This window comes from Erithacus rubecula, assembly GCF_903797595.1.
Source record: "Erithacus rubecula genome assembly, contig: SUPER_Z_unloc_1, whole genome shotgun sequence".
Taxonomy (NCBI): Eukaryota; Metazoa; Chordata; class Aves; order Passeriformes; family Muscicapidae; genus Erithacus; species Erithacus rubecula.
In genome coordinates this window covers 4283406-4300729 of record NW_027635590.1, presented here as the reverse complement: position 1 = coordinate 4300729, position 17324 = coordinate 4283406, and the positions used below count along the sequence as shown (strand labels likewise).

Here is a 17324-nt window from a genome sequence, read left to right as displayed (position 1 = left end):
TCTGTGCTGGTAACTCCCAATCACCTTCTCCCTGTGGTAAGGCACAAGGTCTAAGAGGACACGTGCCATGATTTTGTTTGATACCTGGGTAAAACCGGTCAACCCGCATTTCCTCAGTGTTTTGGCTCTTTTCCAGTTGTCAAAGGCCTCCTCCATCTATGTGACAATAAAGATAGAAGTACCTAATTACCAGTTGCCATTCTATGTTAAGTATTTTCTCTTTCCTCTGTTATTTCGCTTTTGAAAGCTGCCCAATGCTAATCAAACAATGCTAATCAAGCAATGCAGGGTACCTCTATTATTTTATTTAGAATAGAAGCCAGATTTACTCGATGGCTGTTGTCAGGAACTTCATCCTTTACTTTATACTTCTGAACTTTAATTGAAAGTCTTCTGTGTGAAACTTTTGGACATGCATATGAACAGCATGGCTTTGAGAAGTGAGATAATTACTTCCTATGACTGAAATATCATATGAACAACCTTGCAAGTAAGGACATGCTGCTCTGGAGCTTCCTTAGTGTTTTGCCCAGGTAGGAAGTGTAACAGGAGCTACACATCAGGACACAGGTAAACAAGACAACCATATTCTACTCTTGTGCAAAAGCCTACTCTGCATACTAATGAGAACAGTCTGTGCCTCCTCCCTGCTGAAGAGGACAAAGTACTTGCTTTGTAGGCTCTGATTAGACAACAGGGTGAGCACCATACCAGTTTGTCCTGATGCTCTGGATCGCATTCCTTTGTGCTCAGAGGTCTGAGAATAGGAAGAGAAAGCTTTTTAACGCCTTTTGCCAGGATAGAACTGAGTGCAGAGGTCCTGGCATTCCACATTGGTGTAACAAACTGCCATTTTAGAGATACAAACATCACCAAAATGCCTAATCTGCTCTAGAATAAAACTGGCATTACAACATACTGGTATATAGACAGGGAATATTAATATTGTCTGTGGTTCTAACAAGTAAGATATTCCAGTGGATGCTAGTAAAAAGTGCTACCTTTTTAGGTGTGCAAAGACCAGGAATAATGTGCTACTAAAAATGCTTGAAAACACGACATCCTTTTCAAATCTAGCTGAAAGAAATAAACTTGCCATTTTCTTTTAAATATAAGGAAATAAAGTCCTGAAGAACGGTATTCAGTGATTGCTAGGTAAAACACTCCTTACCTCTCACCTATGGGATTAAAGCTTTTTAAAATTCATAATTGAGTACATCAGAGACATAGCAAGTCCCACTGGTCTCAGCTTTAAATGACTTAAGTCCTTAACACAAAAGAAGGGCCTAAATAATTTGTGACTTTCATCAGTGACAGCAGCATCCAAGCATAACTCAATTTAATAAGAAGGAACCAAGGCTTCTTCTTTAATTCAAAGCTGAAAAGATAATGATGCTTCTAGCTATAGAGAAGAAATTCTATGAAAAAAAATCAGCAACAATTAAAAGTCCAAAAATTGTGCATGAATTTTATTATGTTGTTTCCTGAGCTAGATTTACAACACAACATGCAGATGCATTTAACAATGTACTTCACTATACATTCTGCATTTGTGACAGCTGTGCAACAAAAATAGCAATTTAATTTCCAGTTTTTAGTAACTTCAAAAAGTAACAGAATCTTAAGTAAACAAAAGCTTCACTGTTAGTAGTGCCAGTGTTGAGTTTCCAATGCTTATCAAACTGAAAGGATTAATTTCAGCAGCAGATTAAAAGCTCTTCTATTTTGACACAACTTCTGCATTAGAAGTTTTGGCAGTGTTTGTTACATTTCTTTCATTATTTAGACATAACAGTAACAACTTAGGCACATTCATGCTCTAATGTCTTGATTGAAAACACAGAAGGGAACAGTAGAGGTAGAATGACAAACAATCGTAGCACAAGTAACTTATGTAATTCTGACAACTTCCTATGATGAATCACTAAGCTTACTGCAAAAGTTCAATATGCATCTACAAAAGATGCAGCAAAAAGATGGCTGCACAAAATGTCAGTTCTTTTGCAACCAGGTAACACTGATGGTGCAAACTCACAAAAATGGTGTGCAGATGGGGCTCAACTTCACATATTTTAGAGGCTCAAAACATTTGACTGAGAATCTCTGTCTTTCAGGAAACGCAAGCAAATTTTGGGCATCTAAATAAAGGACAGTATTTCTTTTAAAAATCTGAGTATTAGACATTTCAGGAAAAGCTGTGAATCTAACTTCCAACTTTTCTGCCACACTGCATGAAAATAGTACTAAAAAGCTGTCTTGAAAACAGAAACCTATTTACAAAGGAGAGCTATAAACAAGGTAAGCAACAAAGCAGCCATGGCTTCTCCAATCAGTACAACTGTTTCACTTTTCCAATGAATATTAAGTTGACTTTATGCTGAAACAAAACACAAATAAATTCCTATACTTGTTCAAAAAGAGCAGAGATACAACAACATGCAGTATGGATATACCTGATTTCTGGGTAAAAAAAAAAAAAGTCTGGATTCACCTGACACCACACTGCTCAACATGCTACTGAGAACGAAAGGTTGAGACATACTAACAGAAAATGCGTTCTGATTTTCAAGCTAAGTTGGAGATATTCTAAGATGAACTAAGAAGATAGGTAAGGTTAATGACTGGAGTTAACTTATTAAAATGCTAATCACATTAGTTCATAGTCATGCACATTTTCAAATTAAGGATTACTAAATATATTAATGGTGATGTAAATGAAAAAAAATTGTTTTATCTTTTAGCTTGGCTATCACCTTGATGTTCTTCGGAAGCATCGAATATTTTAATCTGAATATTTTGTCAAGCATTGAACACAATCTGCCCAGGAAGTAGTGAAATCACTGTCCCTGGAAGAGTTCAAAAATGTGCAGATGTGGCACTTAGGAACAAGATTTATTGGTGGACCTGGCAGTTCTGGATTAATGGTTGGACTCAATGATTTTGAATTTATTTTCCATTCTAAATTATTCTATGAGCCTCATTGAAACTGACAGTGCAAATACCAGTGGTAGTTTACATACAGAAAGACTGACAATTGCTGTGGAATGACAAGAGTACTGTTTTATGTTTTGAATGACCTCAGTTAGCTGATCATTGACCACTCTATACAGGACAGGCCAGAAATATAAGATAAGAATATCCTGCTTGGCACTTACATGCACAAAGATTCTTGAGAAATACTTAATTCCCATGTGCAACGTGCTGCTATTTATGCTGCAAATAATCAATGATCTGCATCCAGAAATAGCACTTTGTAGTATATTAAAAATTCCAAGTATGTTTAAATGCTCTAAAGGAAGGACATTAGTGTTAAAAGAAGCAGATAAGTAAAAGCCATATTTAAGATTTGCACCACGTACATAAGAACAACAGTTTTAAAAACTGAAACCCTTGGAAGGTGTCTTTTCTGCAACCTCCACAGTTAGAGAGGACATGTGTACTATTTTCTGCGGTAACACTGAAAATACTGACACAGCAGAACAGGGAAAATCGGACACACATCGGAAAGAAGTCTCTAGGCAATAAAAATTTAAAATACTTCCTTTTATCATACACCAAAACATATTCACATTTATCCACTAAGCCAATATGGCCAAGGACCCTCTGGTAACATTTACAATTAAAAAATACACACAGAAGAGACCGATTAATTAAAATCATGCTTATCTAGCTAAGCTGAAATTCCCCCTTACAAGACCCCCACTTGAGACACACCTCAATGTTACTGTATTCCTATGCTTCATCCTCAGTCCTCAATGCTTGTCACCAGTGTGGGGGTCACACTGACACATTTTGTGCTATGAAGGACTGCAATATCGGATGCAGGGAAGACTTTAAAATGTCATGAGCATGTCACGTTCCTGTACACTAGTGTAGAACGGCCTCCCAAAGATAAAGGAGTGTAGACCTGGTTTAATCTTCTCTGCCAAAGCCATTATTATGTTAAGATCGCCCTCTGCTGTCAAGTCAAGATCGATCTTTAAGCTTCGAAGAGACTTAAAAGGCTTTTTGCCTTTTTGCCTGCAAAGAAATAAAAACATGTGTTTAAAAAAAGAACAAAAGAAGCTTTTCGAAATTTGCTTTCCATTATCTGTTCACTTACGTGTCATCCTCTATGTACTTTATTAAAGTTAAGGCTTTCCTGTGAAGGACAAGAAGGAATTGTGCAAGGAAAGTACTCCTTAGAGACAAGCCAGGCTTCAGGTGAAAGATCTGTCAAAAATTAAGAATATTAGGCAGACATGGAAATTCAAGAATCATTTCAGGAATTTAGAAAATAAAGAAACATTGCATACATACGTAACATCCCCTTAATTATAGCACAGCAGGCAAATAACAGCAGATTTGTATACAGTCAGCATGCTTTCTATGTTTTCTATCTGCTCAGACACAATAAATGAAGCTGTATTACAATTCTGTTTGGATAATTATCTGAAATTATTCCCAGTCAGGCAGTTTTCTTCAATACTGTAGTTGTAGACACTATTGCACAGTAATAGAAAATGTACCTTCTTCTTCACACTTAAGCAGGAGTTTCAATTTTATATCTATATTTTTCCTTCTACTTATGTAGAGAAGAATCATAACATCAGTATGAAGAAAAGCTACCAAACCATTAAATTATGTATTTTTATTAAATTATCTGGTACTAGGGGTTGGAGTACTGGACTGTATTTCTTTTTTTTTTCTGAAAAAAGCAAAAATTACCTGATCCAGGAAGGCTTTTACTAACGTATCTCTATGCACAATATCTTGAAAGACATTTCTATAGAAAAGAAAACAAACAAATGTGAGTTAAAGTCAGTAAGAGAAATTAATCTATGAGTTGAGCACAGCAGTAGCATTACTGGTTGAAATTAAAAGTGAATTTAAAATTGCAGTGAATTGCAACTCTGGTATTTTTAAAGATAACACAGAATTTTGAAGTACTCAGATGAAATGAACTAAAACCATGAAGAAAGCCAGTGGGCTCTGTCAAATACCCTTAGCTTTATTATACCCCTAATTAAAACAGGCAATCAAATTAACATGACATGGTCAGAATTATCACTGAAAATTAATTTCAATAATACCACATGTTAACCAAACTACTGAAGAACCTGGCAAATAAGTACCAGAACCGAAGTTTTTTTGTTTTTAAGAAGCTCCATGTATTTTATTCACAAGTAGGCTCTGTACTTTACACTCCTATCCCAAATCAAGTAACCTTGTGAGAAGAATACATACAAATCAGGTGTGAAACTCTCATCTGTGTGGATAATATGATCTTGAGACATTTCTTCATCTGAATTAGCTCTCCAAAATGCTGTCAGCTCAGATCTCATGTATCGTCGCTGGTTATAGATGTGTTCGTGACACGGGGGCATCTGCTTCACTGTATTGACATCCACATCTATATGTGTAGTAGGGTACGGGGCGTACATTACTTGACGGAAGGGCAACACAAAACTTCCTGTTGCATCCTGTTTTAGTGGGGAAAAAAAACTTATTTGAGTTAAAAACACAAAGCTGTACTGGGAAAAAACATTAAAACATCCTGCCTTCACTTTATATGTACTGTATCACACTATGTTTATATGTATTTTGTTTGGGAAAACTGGCGGTTGTATTGCAGTAATAAGTCCTCGATACTGGATGATTTCCTTAACAAAAAGCTGAAAACAGGTACTGAGGTGACCTGCATATTAAAATACTGCATCTCCTGGTTTGTGAGCCCATTAGCATTACAGTATTATAGGTATCTGGTAAGTTCATGAGGCATTATTTTTATATTCATCTTCACACACTGCAACAGACTGTTTAAAGTACTTGGAAACTCCAGGCCTGATGTGACTTTCTCGGTTTTGTTAAAACACAAAAGCTTTAATGCCTTTTGGAATTCTAGCCCCAGGGAGACAAAAGTACATTACTATAGTACCTCAAAGTACAGGAACAATCCTGAAGAAAAAGATGTGTCACAGAAAAGATTGCCTTGGAATTTTAACATGAAGGTAGCTCCAAAGAAAGTTACAGTGACAGAAAAGATGACATCAAGGGAAGATGACACGTTTTTTAATGTGAATGTGCATATGTGCATATCAAATGCAAAAACATACACTGAAGAATGTACTTAAACTACAGAAAAATAGAACTCTCCTAAGCATACTTACTTTGAGTAAGCCTTGAACAAAAAGTCCTGACTCATATTTGAAAGAGGATTCACTTCTACAGAGTCTGGAACACTTCCGCTCAGATGGTGTGAGAAACAGGCACAATGTCCTCACAATCTGCATTAAAAAGAGCAATTTTGAAAAACTGAAATATAAGGAAGTCAGTCTGACTGGACTATATTAGGCATTTCAAATTATGAACAAAACAGTTCACCACCCTTATCAGAAAAGTCAAAACTTTATAAAATGCCACTGAACAGTGACATGCTTACTTTTAGTTATTTTTTAATTACAACTTCTTGTCAACTTCTTGTAAAATTATGAAACATTTTTGCAACCAAGTCTGTTTCTTATCCAATTATGTAGAACAAATCACTTTTGTCTTTCACATCTTTCTTTTAATAAGTATGAATTACTGTGATTGCTTTACTAGCCTTTTAGGCCTCTTATTTTATTCATTCCATATTGAAATATTAGTTACTGTCTAAAATCAGGAACAGTCAATTTTGTAAGTAAGCATCCATACTTATTTCCTCAGCAATTTCTTTAAACACTCTACTGTAATGAACACAGGTACTTCATCACCCATCTTCAAACTTCTGGGCTGAAATAGCTACCAGTAATCACTCCGAATACAACATATATTCCATTCTGCTCATCTTTCAGTCTTAACCTGTGATGTCCTATCTGTGCCTGTAAGATATTTGAAAAGGCTCTGCCCTTGCACAATGTGTTCCTGCAGTACCTAAAACAATGACAACATAATTTCTGACTGATGTTTTTAGTCACAATATACCACAAGTGTTTTTTTTTTATTTTGAGGAAAGCTGAAGTATGCTATTAAGAAAGCAGTTACTTCAGAAGAGTTGTACCGTGACACAAGGAGCATGCTGCTGATAAGAATGTGTGCAGAATTAATTTATGAAATTTACCCTAGATGGATCTTGAGGCTCACATTCTTTTTTTCCTATACTGTTTTTTCCTATACTGTCTAGCTGTATTATTTTACATATTCATAACAATTTAAATGCTGTCTGATTAAAACTTTTTTATTAACTATTTAATGATCCATAAGCTTTTTTATAACTACTTAAGCTTCCAACATTTCCTTTTGTATTATATATAGCATAAGTGTGTACATATATAGCATTTCTCTTTAACCTACAACTAATCTATCAAATAACTTAATTGTGTGTAAATAATATATCTCTGAAACAATACATATTAACTATGGTTAGCAGTGATTTCAGCTAAAATCTGAGAATTCTCTTTTCTCTAGTTTGTCTGCTGCTGCTTGTGGGCATCCACATTTACTTTGATTTAATCAGAGGTCCTTTATAACTGCTGGAAATACACATGAAACAATTCATTCTCTCTGTCCCTATTTTTATAAACCATAACAAACTATTTTAAAACACAGGTTTACTAAAGGTACCTTTACATTAAAAAAAAAAAAAACTTTTATATTTCATTAGGGTAAGAAGTCCTCTATGCTATAAGATCTATGATATATAGTATGTACAGTCTAAAAGTAAGATATAATACATTCAGTAGGCCCACTGTTCATCATTTTTTAATTTCACATACAAGAAATAGATACAGGTTCCACAAAACACAAGCAGCTCATGACACAGAAGCATGTTACTGCTCAGTGCAGGAAAAATTATGGAGACACTAACTGTTTAAGAGCATACAGACAATACTCAAGGACATGGGTTTGTCTGTATACTCACCACTGCCAGTGTTTCCCAGGGCTCAGCTCTGGGCTTGGTCCTGTTCAACATCTTTACTGATGATCTGGATGTGGGGATTGAGTGCACCCTCAGCCAGTTTGCAAGCTGGCCAGGAGTGCTGATCTGCTCAAGGGCAGAAGGCTCTGTAGAGAGACCTGGCCAGACTCGACCAATGGGCCAAGGACAAACAGCATGAGGTGCAAAAAGGCCAAGTGCTGGGCTCTGCCCTTGGGTTACAACAACCCCATGCTGCACTACAGGCTGGGGGCAGAGTAGCTTAAGAGCTGTTCAGCAGAAAGGAACCTGGGAGTGCTGGCTGACAGCCAGCTTTAAACGAGCCAGCAGTGTGCCCAGGTAGCCAAAAAGGCCAATTCTGGCAATGCTGTGGCCAGCAGGACCATGGCAGCAACTGTACCCCGTACTTGGTTCTTATGAGGCCACAGCTCAAACCTTATTTTTACTTTAGGGCCTCTTGCTTCAAAAAGGATACCGAAGTGCTGGAGTGTGTCCAGAGAAGGGCAACAAGGGTCATGAAAGGATTAGAAAACATGTCTTAAGAGGAATGGCTATTTAGTCTTGAGAAGAGGCAGCTCAGGTGACCTCATCACTCTCAACAATTCCCTGAAAGGAGGGTGCAGTGAGGTGAAAACTGATCTCTCCTGCTGTGCCTGCAGTGAGAGGACAAGAGAAAATGGTCTCAAAATGAGACAGGGGAGATTCACATTAATTGTGATTAAAAAAATTCAGCTGTCAGGCACTGTAATACGTTGCCCAGGGAGGTGGTGGAGTCCCCATACATGGAGGTGTTTAAGAGGCATCTGGATCTTGTGCTGAGTGATGTGGTTGAGTGGTTTAGGGGTTATAGTGGCAGTGCCAAGGTGGATGGTTGGACTGGATGACCGTAAAGGTCTCTTGCAACTTTGATCATTCTGTGATTCTATGATATAACTGAAATGGGCAAGTCAGTCAGGTCTTTTCGACTTGTGCATTTTAGCTAAATAACCTAATTTTAAAAGCTCAGACTCATTTACTCCTCATTTATGTACTATATCAGTTAAATACAATGGTTTTCTTATAGTTATCAGAATACAACCGAAAGGCCATTTTCTGGCAAAACTATCTTCTGCTAGACCAGTCAGCCAGACAGCAGTATTCCTTCTTCTTCAGCCTCAAGCATGTTTTTAGCTTAACTTTGTTCCAAGTAACATTCCTAATAATCACCATTTAAGTTCAGTCTATTAGAAAGAATGTTACCTTATTAACTTTTTCTGCACTGCTTCCTACGACTACAGAACAACCACAGGTCTGCAGGTGTGAACTAATTGCACTGCAAGTAAAACCAGACATAGGTTAATACATTTAATCAGATTTTTCAAATTAAACAATTATCACCTTCACAAGGAGAATAAACTGCTTCAAGCATAAATATAGACTACACATCCATAACCATAGGACTTTAAACAGCAGCATAGCTTACTGCTGAAATCCAAAAGTTGAACAGTTTCTTCAGTATTGGAAGCACATGTGAAGGTGTATAAATAGATGTCACCAGGCACTACATACATGAATGCAGTTATGCAGGAAATACAATGACAGATAACAGGGCAGCAGTTAAAACCTATGAAATACACTATCCCACAGGAATAGACCAAGCTACTCTCAAGTTCAACTGCTTCTAATTAAAAATTAAAAACAGGAAAAAGTGAAACACACAACTCAACATTAAGCATGCCACATGCTATACCATTAATGACTCTTAGAGTTTATGCACAACCCAGTTTTTTTGCTATTTCAAAAACTTCAGACTTTGACTTAGAGTCTTATAAAATTAAATGTAGGTAATCAAAGAAAAATTTGATAGAAATTCTATTATCAAACAAATGATCCTGTGACAACAGAGTCTACAGAGATGCAGCTATTAGCCCAGAACCATTCTTCTAAAATGACAGAAACTTTTATAACATTTTATTGACAAAAATCTGAAAAAGCCAAATACATGTCACTGCTCCCCCTTCTATAAAGAAATCTATTCAAATCCATGTTCACATGCGCATGCAGATAGATACATTTAGATGTATACACAAGTTTAAATCATTTTACTACAGCATAAATCAAAAGTTAATTTCATACTTGAGGAGAAAGCCTTCATGGCAACTATCCCCAATGTCATCATCATTTAGCACTGTGTCACTTATCTGAAATGCAAGTAAATATAAACAAAAGTTAGACAAGAATCTGATCACCTTCCAATTAATTGATTTTCGCTTTGATACATGGGAACTGTTTGGAAACTAAGTTAAGTTGTAAGGCTTCCCCAAGAAGCGTAATCTTAAAAAGAACTGACTTCATACAAAAAACTTTGATAATGAGAAAGTCACTCTATTATTAAGTTTCATCGGTCAAAAGTCAGGTTTCCTAGTGTTTTGGGTCTTTTCTGTAAAAAATGTTCCAGAATACTTTAAATTAGTGCATGTCATATTACTTCTTATTCTTCCATGAGAACATTGTAACACACTGAAACAGGTATCAACATCAAATCCATTAACTTGAATATTACTTTTGGTTCACATCAAAATGCCTTTCCACTCGTACAATGACATCACCCTATGCAGCCAATTTTGCCAAGTGATGAATATAAAAATATACTGCCACTCCTTTCACCACTTAGGAAAACTTGATGTGAAGCAACAAAAGTATATTTTTATAAATAAAAAATAAGTAAAACAAAAATAAATAAATAAAAAGATATATAAATAAATAATAATAAAAAAAATAAAATAAGTAAAAGCATATAAGAATTTAGGAAAATGGGCATTTTCCATGGCAAAGTGAGTACCAAAGTAAAGGACCAAAGCTATGTTATACCCAGAGGGAGAAAGTAACTTTTTAAAAATTCAGAATACAAATAAAACAAGAACTTACATCTATTTCTTCTGGAACACTGTGTGATTTCATAGATGAAAGGAGTTCCATTACAGGAATGACTTCTCCTGTCAGCATTGGAATGATGCTCTGACCCTGCACAATAAATAAGATGCTTGAAGTAAAAGCACAATGGGCAGTATTAGAAATTACTACTAACATGAAATTAAAGTATTACATGCAAAACATCCTAACTTTCTATTGCATGGAAGGGTAGAATGAGCAGAAATTTATGCACAGACTTCTTTAGCTTTGCTCAGCAATAATTATGAACTGGAAACATATTTAGCTTCACAACATAATGCCTAAAATGTATTTCTGGGTCTTATGCTAATTTTCAGCATCAATTTTGATTGGCCTAGACAATAAGTATTCAATGTGAGATTACTTGATCACACTATATAATGTGCAATCACTGTTAAACATTTTACGTTCAAGTCTGATGTTCTAACAACTGGAAACCAAAATCAGACATATTACTTATTAACATACAAAAAAATTTTCCCACTTATCTATCACAAGAAAATGAAGCCACAATCTTACATTCAGAGTTTCAAAAATCAAATTCTTTTCACAGTCACATCCATTAAGTTTCCAAGCACATTTCAACATGATAGGCACTGTATGCCTCTACAATTCTAAAAGGTGACCTAACCTAATGGAAAAACAACCTTGACAGGAGGCTGGCATGACTCTATGGAAGCTGCTACCTTTACGGAACTTCAGGTTAATAAGTTTCCTTTTCTGAAAGGAAATATTCTTCAACTTTATCCCTGAAGTGATTAAATATATTTTCCTCCAATTTGACCAGTTTCCATCATCCTATCTTCAGAAACTTTGCCTACTGTGCACGTCACATCATTAGCCAGTCCAATGCATCCTGCTGGATTCCAAAAATAAGAAGCAATACCAACTTCCACAGTCATCTGATGCAGTCAAATGGTTTTGCAATGGTGTGCCATATGCCACCAGATGGCCCTTACCTGATCCTCCATTCTTTCTGTGCCCTCCAAGACAATCTTCTGGAAATGTTCTTGCCTCTCCTGAGCAAGAGAAGCAGTTAAATATAAATGCTCTGGTATTTGTCCATGTGTGTATGCATGCATGCATACATACACACATACATGTCACTCAGTACAGTTTCTTCCCTGCAGAGTCACACTTCTTATATTCAAATTTTGATGTTCAACTATTTTTCTTTTACAGAGTTGATGTTAGGAGGAAGTGATGTCATGCAACACAGATATTAGTTCCCTGCTCTACCCCTCCACTGCACATCTCTCATGAGTGGGCAGGAGAAAAAGAGTTTGATGAAAATATCAAAACATTTTCTTCACTGCAGATCACAAAATTGCCACAGGATCAGATTATGGTGAAGAATTTCACTTTTATGTATGGATTTTTATTTTCAAATGTATACTGTATGGATTGAGGATTCCTGATGCAAAAGAGAAAAGTAAGACCTCAGAATGAGAAAAAATATTTGACTGGAGAGAGTAGGAAACAAAACTTTTTCTCCCCTCCCCATCTCTTGAGGCACTTACAAGTCTTCAAAACACTGTCTTATAACCAAGTACAGGAGACACAAAACACAAGGTACTAGAGGCTGAACAAAGCTCTGAAAACAGACTCAGCAGCAGCTGAATAGCAAACTCCATTTAAAATGAACTTACAATGAAATAAAGTTATTATTCACAAACAGAATTTGGTGTTAATTTCTGGAGCATCAATACAGGTGACAAAAAATAGCAGATGCTGGGAGAACTAATGATATCTTTTGCTAAATGCTGGCAGGTTATTGCGTTTTTATTGGTTACTCATTAGTTTCCTCATAGTTACTCATTAGTTTTTAACCTACTCAGAGTTAATCAACTTCAAGTGTGAAGAGATTGCAAGAGGGTTTTTTTGAGCAGATGAATAGGGAATAAACTAGAGTAGTTTGTCCTTAAACAGCAAAACTTTTCTAACCATTTAAACGAAGCATCAATACTAGAACAAGGCAGATTCCTTCAGGGCACCTCCACCCTTCAGTCAGAGAAGGAAGATATCCTTGACAATCATTTAAAAAAACCTCAGTCTTCTTGAAGATAAGCCTGAACAAATGGTGTAAGCCACTTCTTTTCAGAAATAAGACAGTTCAAAATTATTAGATAAATATACAGAACATCAATTGCAGAAGGTGAAAGGGCTTTATAATCCATATTGATGATTTGCTCAGAGCTGCTTGTCTTTTTTTTGCCAGGCAGAACACTGCTCCATGCTTCTCCTGATTCTGAAGTTCAGAAGGCTTCTTCTCATCTCAAGTCTAGCTTGAAACATTGTCTGGCGCTACTCAGAACTATTGACAGCTTATATTCAAACTAACAGAACATTCAGAACAGATACACAGCACCTTTCAGATAGGACTTGATAATTTTTTTCTTTGCTGTCTGTAACCATAGCTGCTAAACTAAAATGCAAGATACAGAAAGAAGCAGTTTTAATTCATTATCAGTGTCATGATTATTCTGCAACTCATGCCCAACTTTTAATCTATGCTTTCCAAGCAGTTTCCTCTCTCCTAAATAAGACTGAAGAACTGCAGATATATGCGGGGATCTGTGTTCTCCCACAAAAAAAGAAGAAAAAAAAAAGATAATAAATGTCTGTTTCAGAATTCAGAATGTATCACTGTCTCAGCTAATTCAACTGACCGACCTGCTCAAAGAAAAATTTTTTTGTCATTCTCAATGCTGCTTGAAGGTTACTTCTAATGTGAAAACATATTGGTATGGAGCAGTACGTAAAAACTGAGAAAATGTGTTGTAAAAATGGATAATTCCTCTCTGAGCACTTACATTAGAAGTCAGTACACAGGACACTAAATGAAAAATGCAGTGTAATCAGGAACATGAGACACCATTCACTAACATCAAAACCACTAACATCTAGCAGGGTTTTAGAAGACTAGATAAGGAATTAAATATTTGTGTTTCCACTATATTGAGAAAGAACTTTATGTACTATCATTCCTCTGAAAAGTAAACCCCAGAAAGTAAGAAAAGCCTGTGTTTCAGAAAGCACGACCAGCCATCATCAGGTAATACAGCAAAAAGGAAATACCACCGCAAAAATAATATCAGCTCCTTATTTCTGTAATTAATACAGATAAGAGCACTCAAAGATAAGTTTGAAGTATGTTGACTACAGGTCTCAGAACATACCAGACAAACGTGCATCACCATATACATTACAGTTGATGTGCACTCTACTGCTCTAAACCAGCGTGGACCCCATGAAGACAACAAAAAAATTAATTTTTACCATTAGACTGTTACTTAGTTTCAAGAAAAATACATAAAAGATTTCACTTAATAAGGAAATATCCATGAGTTAGCCAAAGGTCACAGTTTCAACGCCTAAGAAAAATTCATCGTGTTTTCCTTTTTGAGCTTCAGGAGTAGAAACATTTTAACTAATGCAGATGTACTTTTGTAGATCTCCCTTTTAGTTCTACACAGTTTAAGTCCTGACAAACCATTTGTTAACACCCTATTTTTTAAAAACAAATCTGCAACAGCAATGAAAAGATGAATTGAATCAGTTCCCTTTAATGGACCTCAACAAGGAAAACAATTATTTGAAACACAGTAAATCTACAATTTAACCTAATTTAAATACACAAATTAACACAAAAGCAACAATTTATATGAAATTCAGAGAGATGAAGAACACCGTGACTTTGTACAGGAAACTTCTTTCAACTACACAGTCTTGTAGAGGCTATATAATATCACCAGGATAATCCCATGGCTAAAAATCCCAGCTTTGAATTTGCTGACATAAAAATTTGGTAATTTTTAACCTTCAAAACTCTACGGAGACCAGCCTTTTCTGAGTTTGTGTCTCTGGACTCCACACAACAGATATCATAGCATCTTAATTTTTGCTTCTGCACAAGACAATCTAACAATTACTTTAAGCAATGAACAATAAACTTACCTTATGCATCCATATCCTTCCTTTCCTTATAATATGCGTTAATCTATCCACGCATACTCTGTGAAGTGGCAAGTAGAAACCAAGTTCACTTTGTGGAAGTATAATTGATAGTCCATACGTGCTTCTGTCTCCGTTCCAGTTTCCATCAAAGATTAATGACACAATGATTACCCTTTTTTCGGCCAAAACAAAGAACTTCACGTCTATTGCACCACTTTCTGCATTCCGAAGTATTTCTCCGTTCAGGGTGTGGTTAGCAAGAAAAGTTATTTCACCGTCACTGAGAAGTACCTGTTCTGTCTTTGGAGCCCAGATATGCCGCACTCGGGGGCCAAGGATATTGTCCCAGTAAGCAAAAGTGGCAGCTAATAACGGTGACTCGCCATTCAAAGAGATCTCTGTCTTAGCAACTGCAGGAGATGGTGGTGGACAAAGAGCTGACATGTCTGCTTCTCTCTCTCGTCTAACCAGAATGCTTACATCACCTAAAAAAAAAAAAACAAACAAGTTTCGTAGGAAAAAAAAAAGATAGGTCAGCCACCATAACTATTTCCTCTTCTTTTTACATAGGCAGGTAGTGATAGGACTTTTTTTAAACCAAGACAGGAAATATTTAGATTAGATGTCAGGAAGAAGTTCTGTACTGTGACAGTGGTGATGCACTGGAACAAGTTGCCCAGAGAAGTAAATGCCCAGTCCCTAAAAATTCTCAAGGCCAGGCTGGATGGAGTACTTGATCAACTTGATTTAGTGGGATGGCATGCCTGCCCAGAGTAGGGCGTCTTTAAGGTCCCTTCCAACCAAAGCCTTTCCACAGTTCTTTTCCTACCAAATGACACTTCCAAGAGGCAACCTTCACCCGCGGTTTCATCACAGACTTCATTCAGGAAAGAGATTTGTACATATACATATGTATGTTTCACACAACAAAGTGGCACAGTTTTACAGTCATTAGTCAGACCCAAATGCCCTTTACTCATTAGAGAAGTACGCTGAACCTGCGTAACATACACCTTGTGCATGAAAACTGGCACGACAAATGGATCCTTTACATCACACGCAGGGTGTTATGATACAAGACAAGTGCTCAGCACTTTACAGAGCGTATTGACGGGGAATTTCGTATCTTGTGTGGACACAATTCCTGAACATTTTCCTTAGCAGTTTCCACTAACTCTACGGCTTCCCCATTCTGCAGAAGATAACAGGAAGTTCCATCTTCCCTAAAAGTTACGCTAAAGTCACAGGAGGATATGAAATTAAAAAAAAAATTGCGAACAAATTCAACCAAGGACAGAAAACTATAACTGCTAGAACCCACTCATATTGAGGAAAACCTCTCATGGGCAGTTGGCAACTCTCCTTTCCGCACGCAGTACTCCACACGACAGCAGCAGGGAATCCCACAGGGGACCAACGGAGCAGGAACACAGCTCATTACCGCAGCCAGAGCTCTGTATCTGAACTTGTTTTTCCTTTTTTATTTATCACCTCACAACGTAAGTGTAAAACCTCTTTCGCTCCGGCTCCTTCTCAGGAGGCAGCCGGTGCCCCGCCCAAGCGCCAGCAGGGACGCCAAGGCCATCTGACTCGGCCATCTGACACCGTGACTTTACGATTTTTAGGGAAGACACGGCGCCAGCCACTCTCGCTGACTCCCTGAACCCACGGGCTGTCCAGAGGATTTCACCACCGCCTCTCCAAACGCGCGGCCACTGCCACCTCGGCGGCGGCACCTCCGCGCTCCCGGCACGGATCAGGTCCGTGTCGCACCGTCCAGGTCAGGTCTGAACCTGTCGGGAAGGCGGCGGAGAGACAGCTGCGGCAGCTGCTCATTCCCCCACAAAGCGGAGGGATCGCTAACAACGCCCGGCACTAACACAACCCACGGCCCCGGCCCCGCGCCCGCCTCACCTCGGCTCCGGCCGCTGCCCCGCGCCTGCGCCGGCCCGCCCCTGCCGCACAGCGCGGGCTGCGCAGGCGCGGCACCGCCCCGGGAGGAGCGGCCGTGCCCCTGTGACCGCCCCGGGAGGAGCGGCCGTGCCGGGGTGTCCGCCCCGGGAGGAGCGGCCGGGCCGGGGTGTCCGCCCCAAGCCGAGCCGTGGGCGGCCGTGCCTGTGTATCCCTGGTCGCGGGTGTGGGTCGGATCTGGCGGGTCATAGGGAAGGAAACAGGCCCGACATAGTGTAGTTTGGGGAGGTAGCCAAAAGACGAAACTGTATTGTGCCGGCAGCATCCGGCACGGTTTGTGGAGGGGCTTTTAGGCCTAAAAGAAGAAGTTGGTAATGACAGAATTGGGCTGGTTGGTGGACACATCAATAAGAGCTGCAGTGCGAGCAGTTCTTTTTCCCCTGACAGAGAATACAGAAACCTAATGCTGCACATCTGCACAGAAATTAGAGGGTATGCAACACAGAGAAGATGGAAACCAGCTCAAGTGACAACACAAGTGACTTCACACTTTAGAGGAGGGAGAAAAAGGGAGGCAAAAAGGGAAAAAATAAAAAAAAAATTACATTACATAAATAAATAAATAAAT

The 17324-nt window shown here is 38.0% G+C and overlaps 1 protein-coding gene across 1 annotated transcript; it reads right to left on the bottom strand.

Annotated features, from left to right (window-relative positions):
• Nucleotides 1–1448: 1448 nt before the first annotated feature.
• C9orf72 (C9orf72-SMCR8 complex subunit) lies at nt 1449–16835 on the bottom strand. Its single transcript, XM_079330898.1, has 11 exons — nt 16700–16835; nt 14786–15270; nt 11788–11847; nt 10805–10900; nt 10013–10077; nt 9137–9209; nt 6150–6266; nt 5227–5462; nt 4708–4765; nt 4103–4212; nt 1449–4020 (listed from the first exon to the last, which is right to left on the bottom strand). The coding sequence occupies exons 2-11, from the start codon at nt 15227–15229 to the stop codon at nt 3834–3836; spliced, it is 1446 nt and encodes a 481-aa protein (XP_079187024.1). The 5' UTR covers nt 15230–15270; nt 16700–16835; the 3' UTR covers nt 1449–3833.
• Nucleotides 16836–17324: the final 489 nt, after the last annotated feature.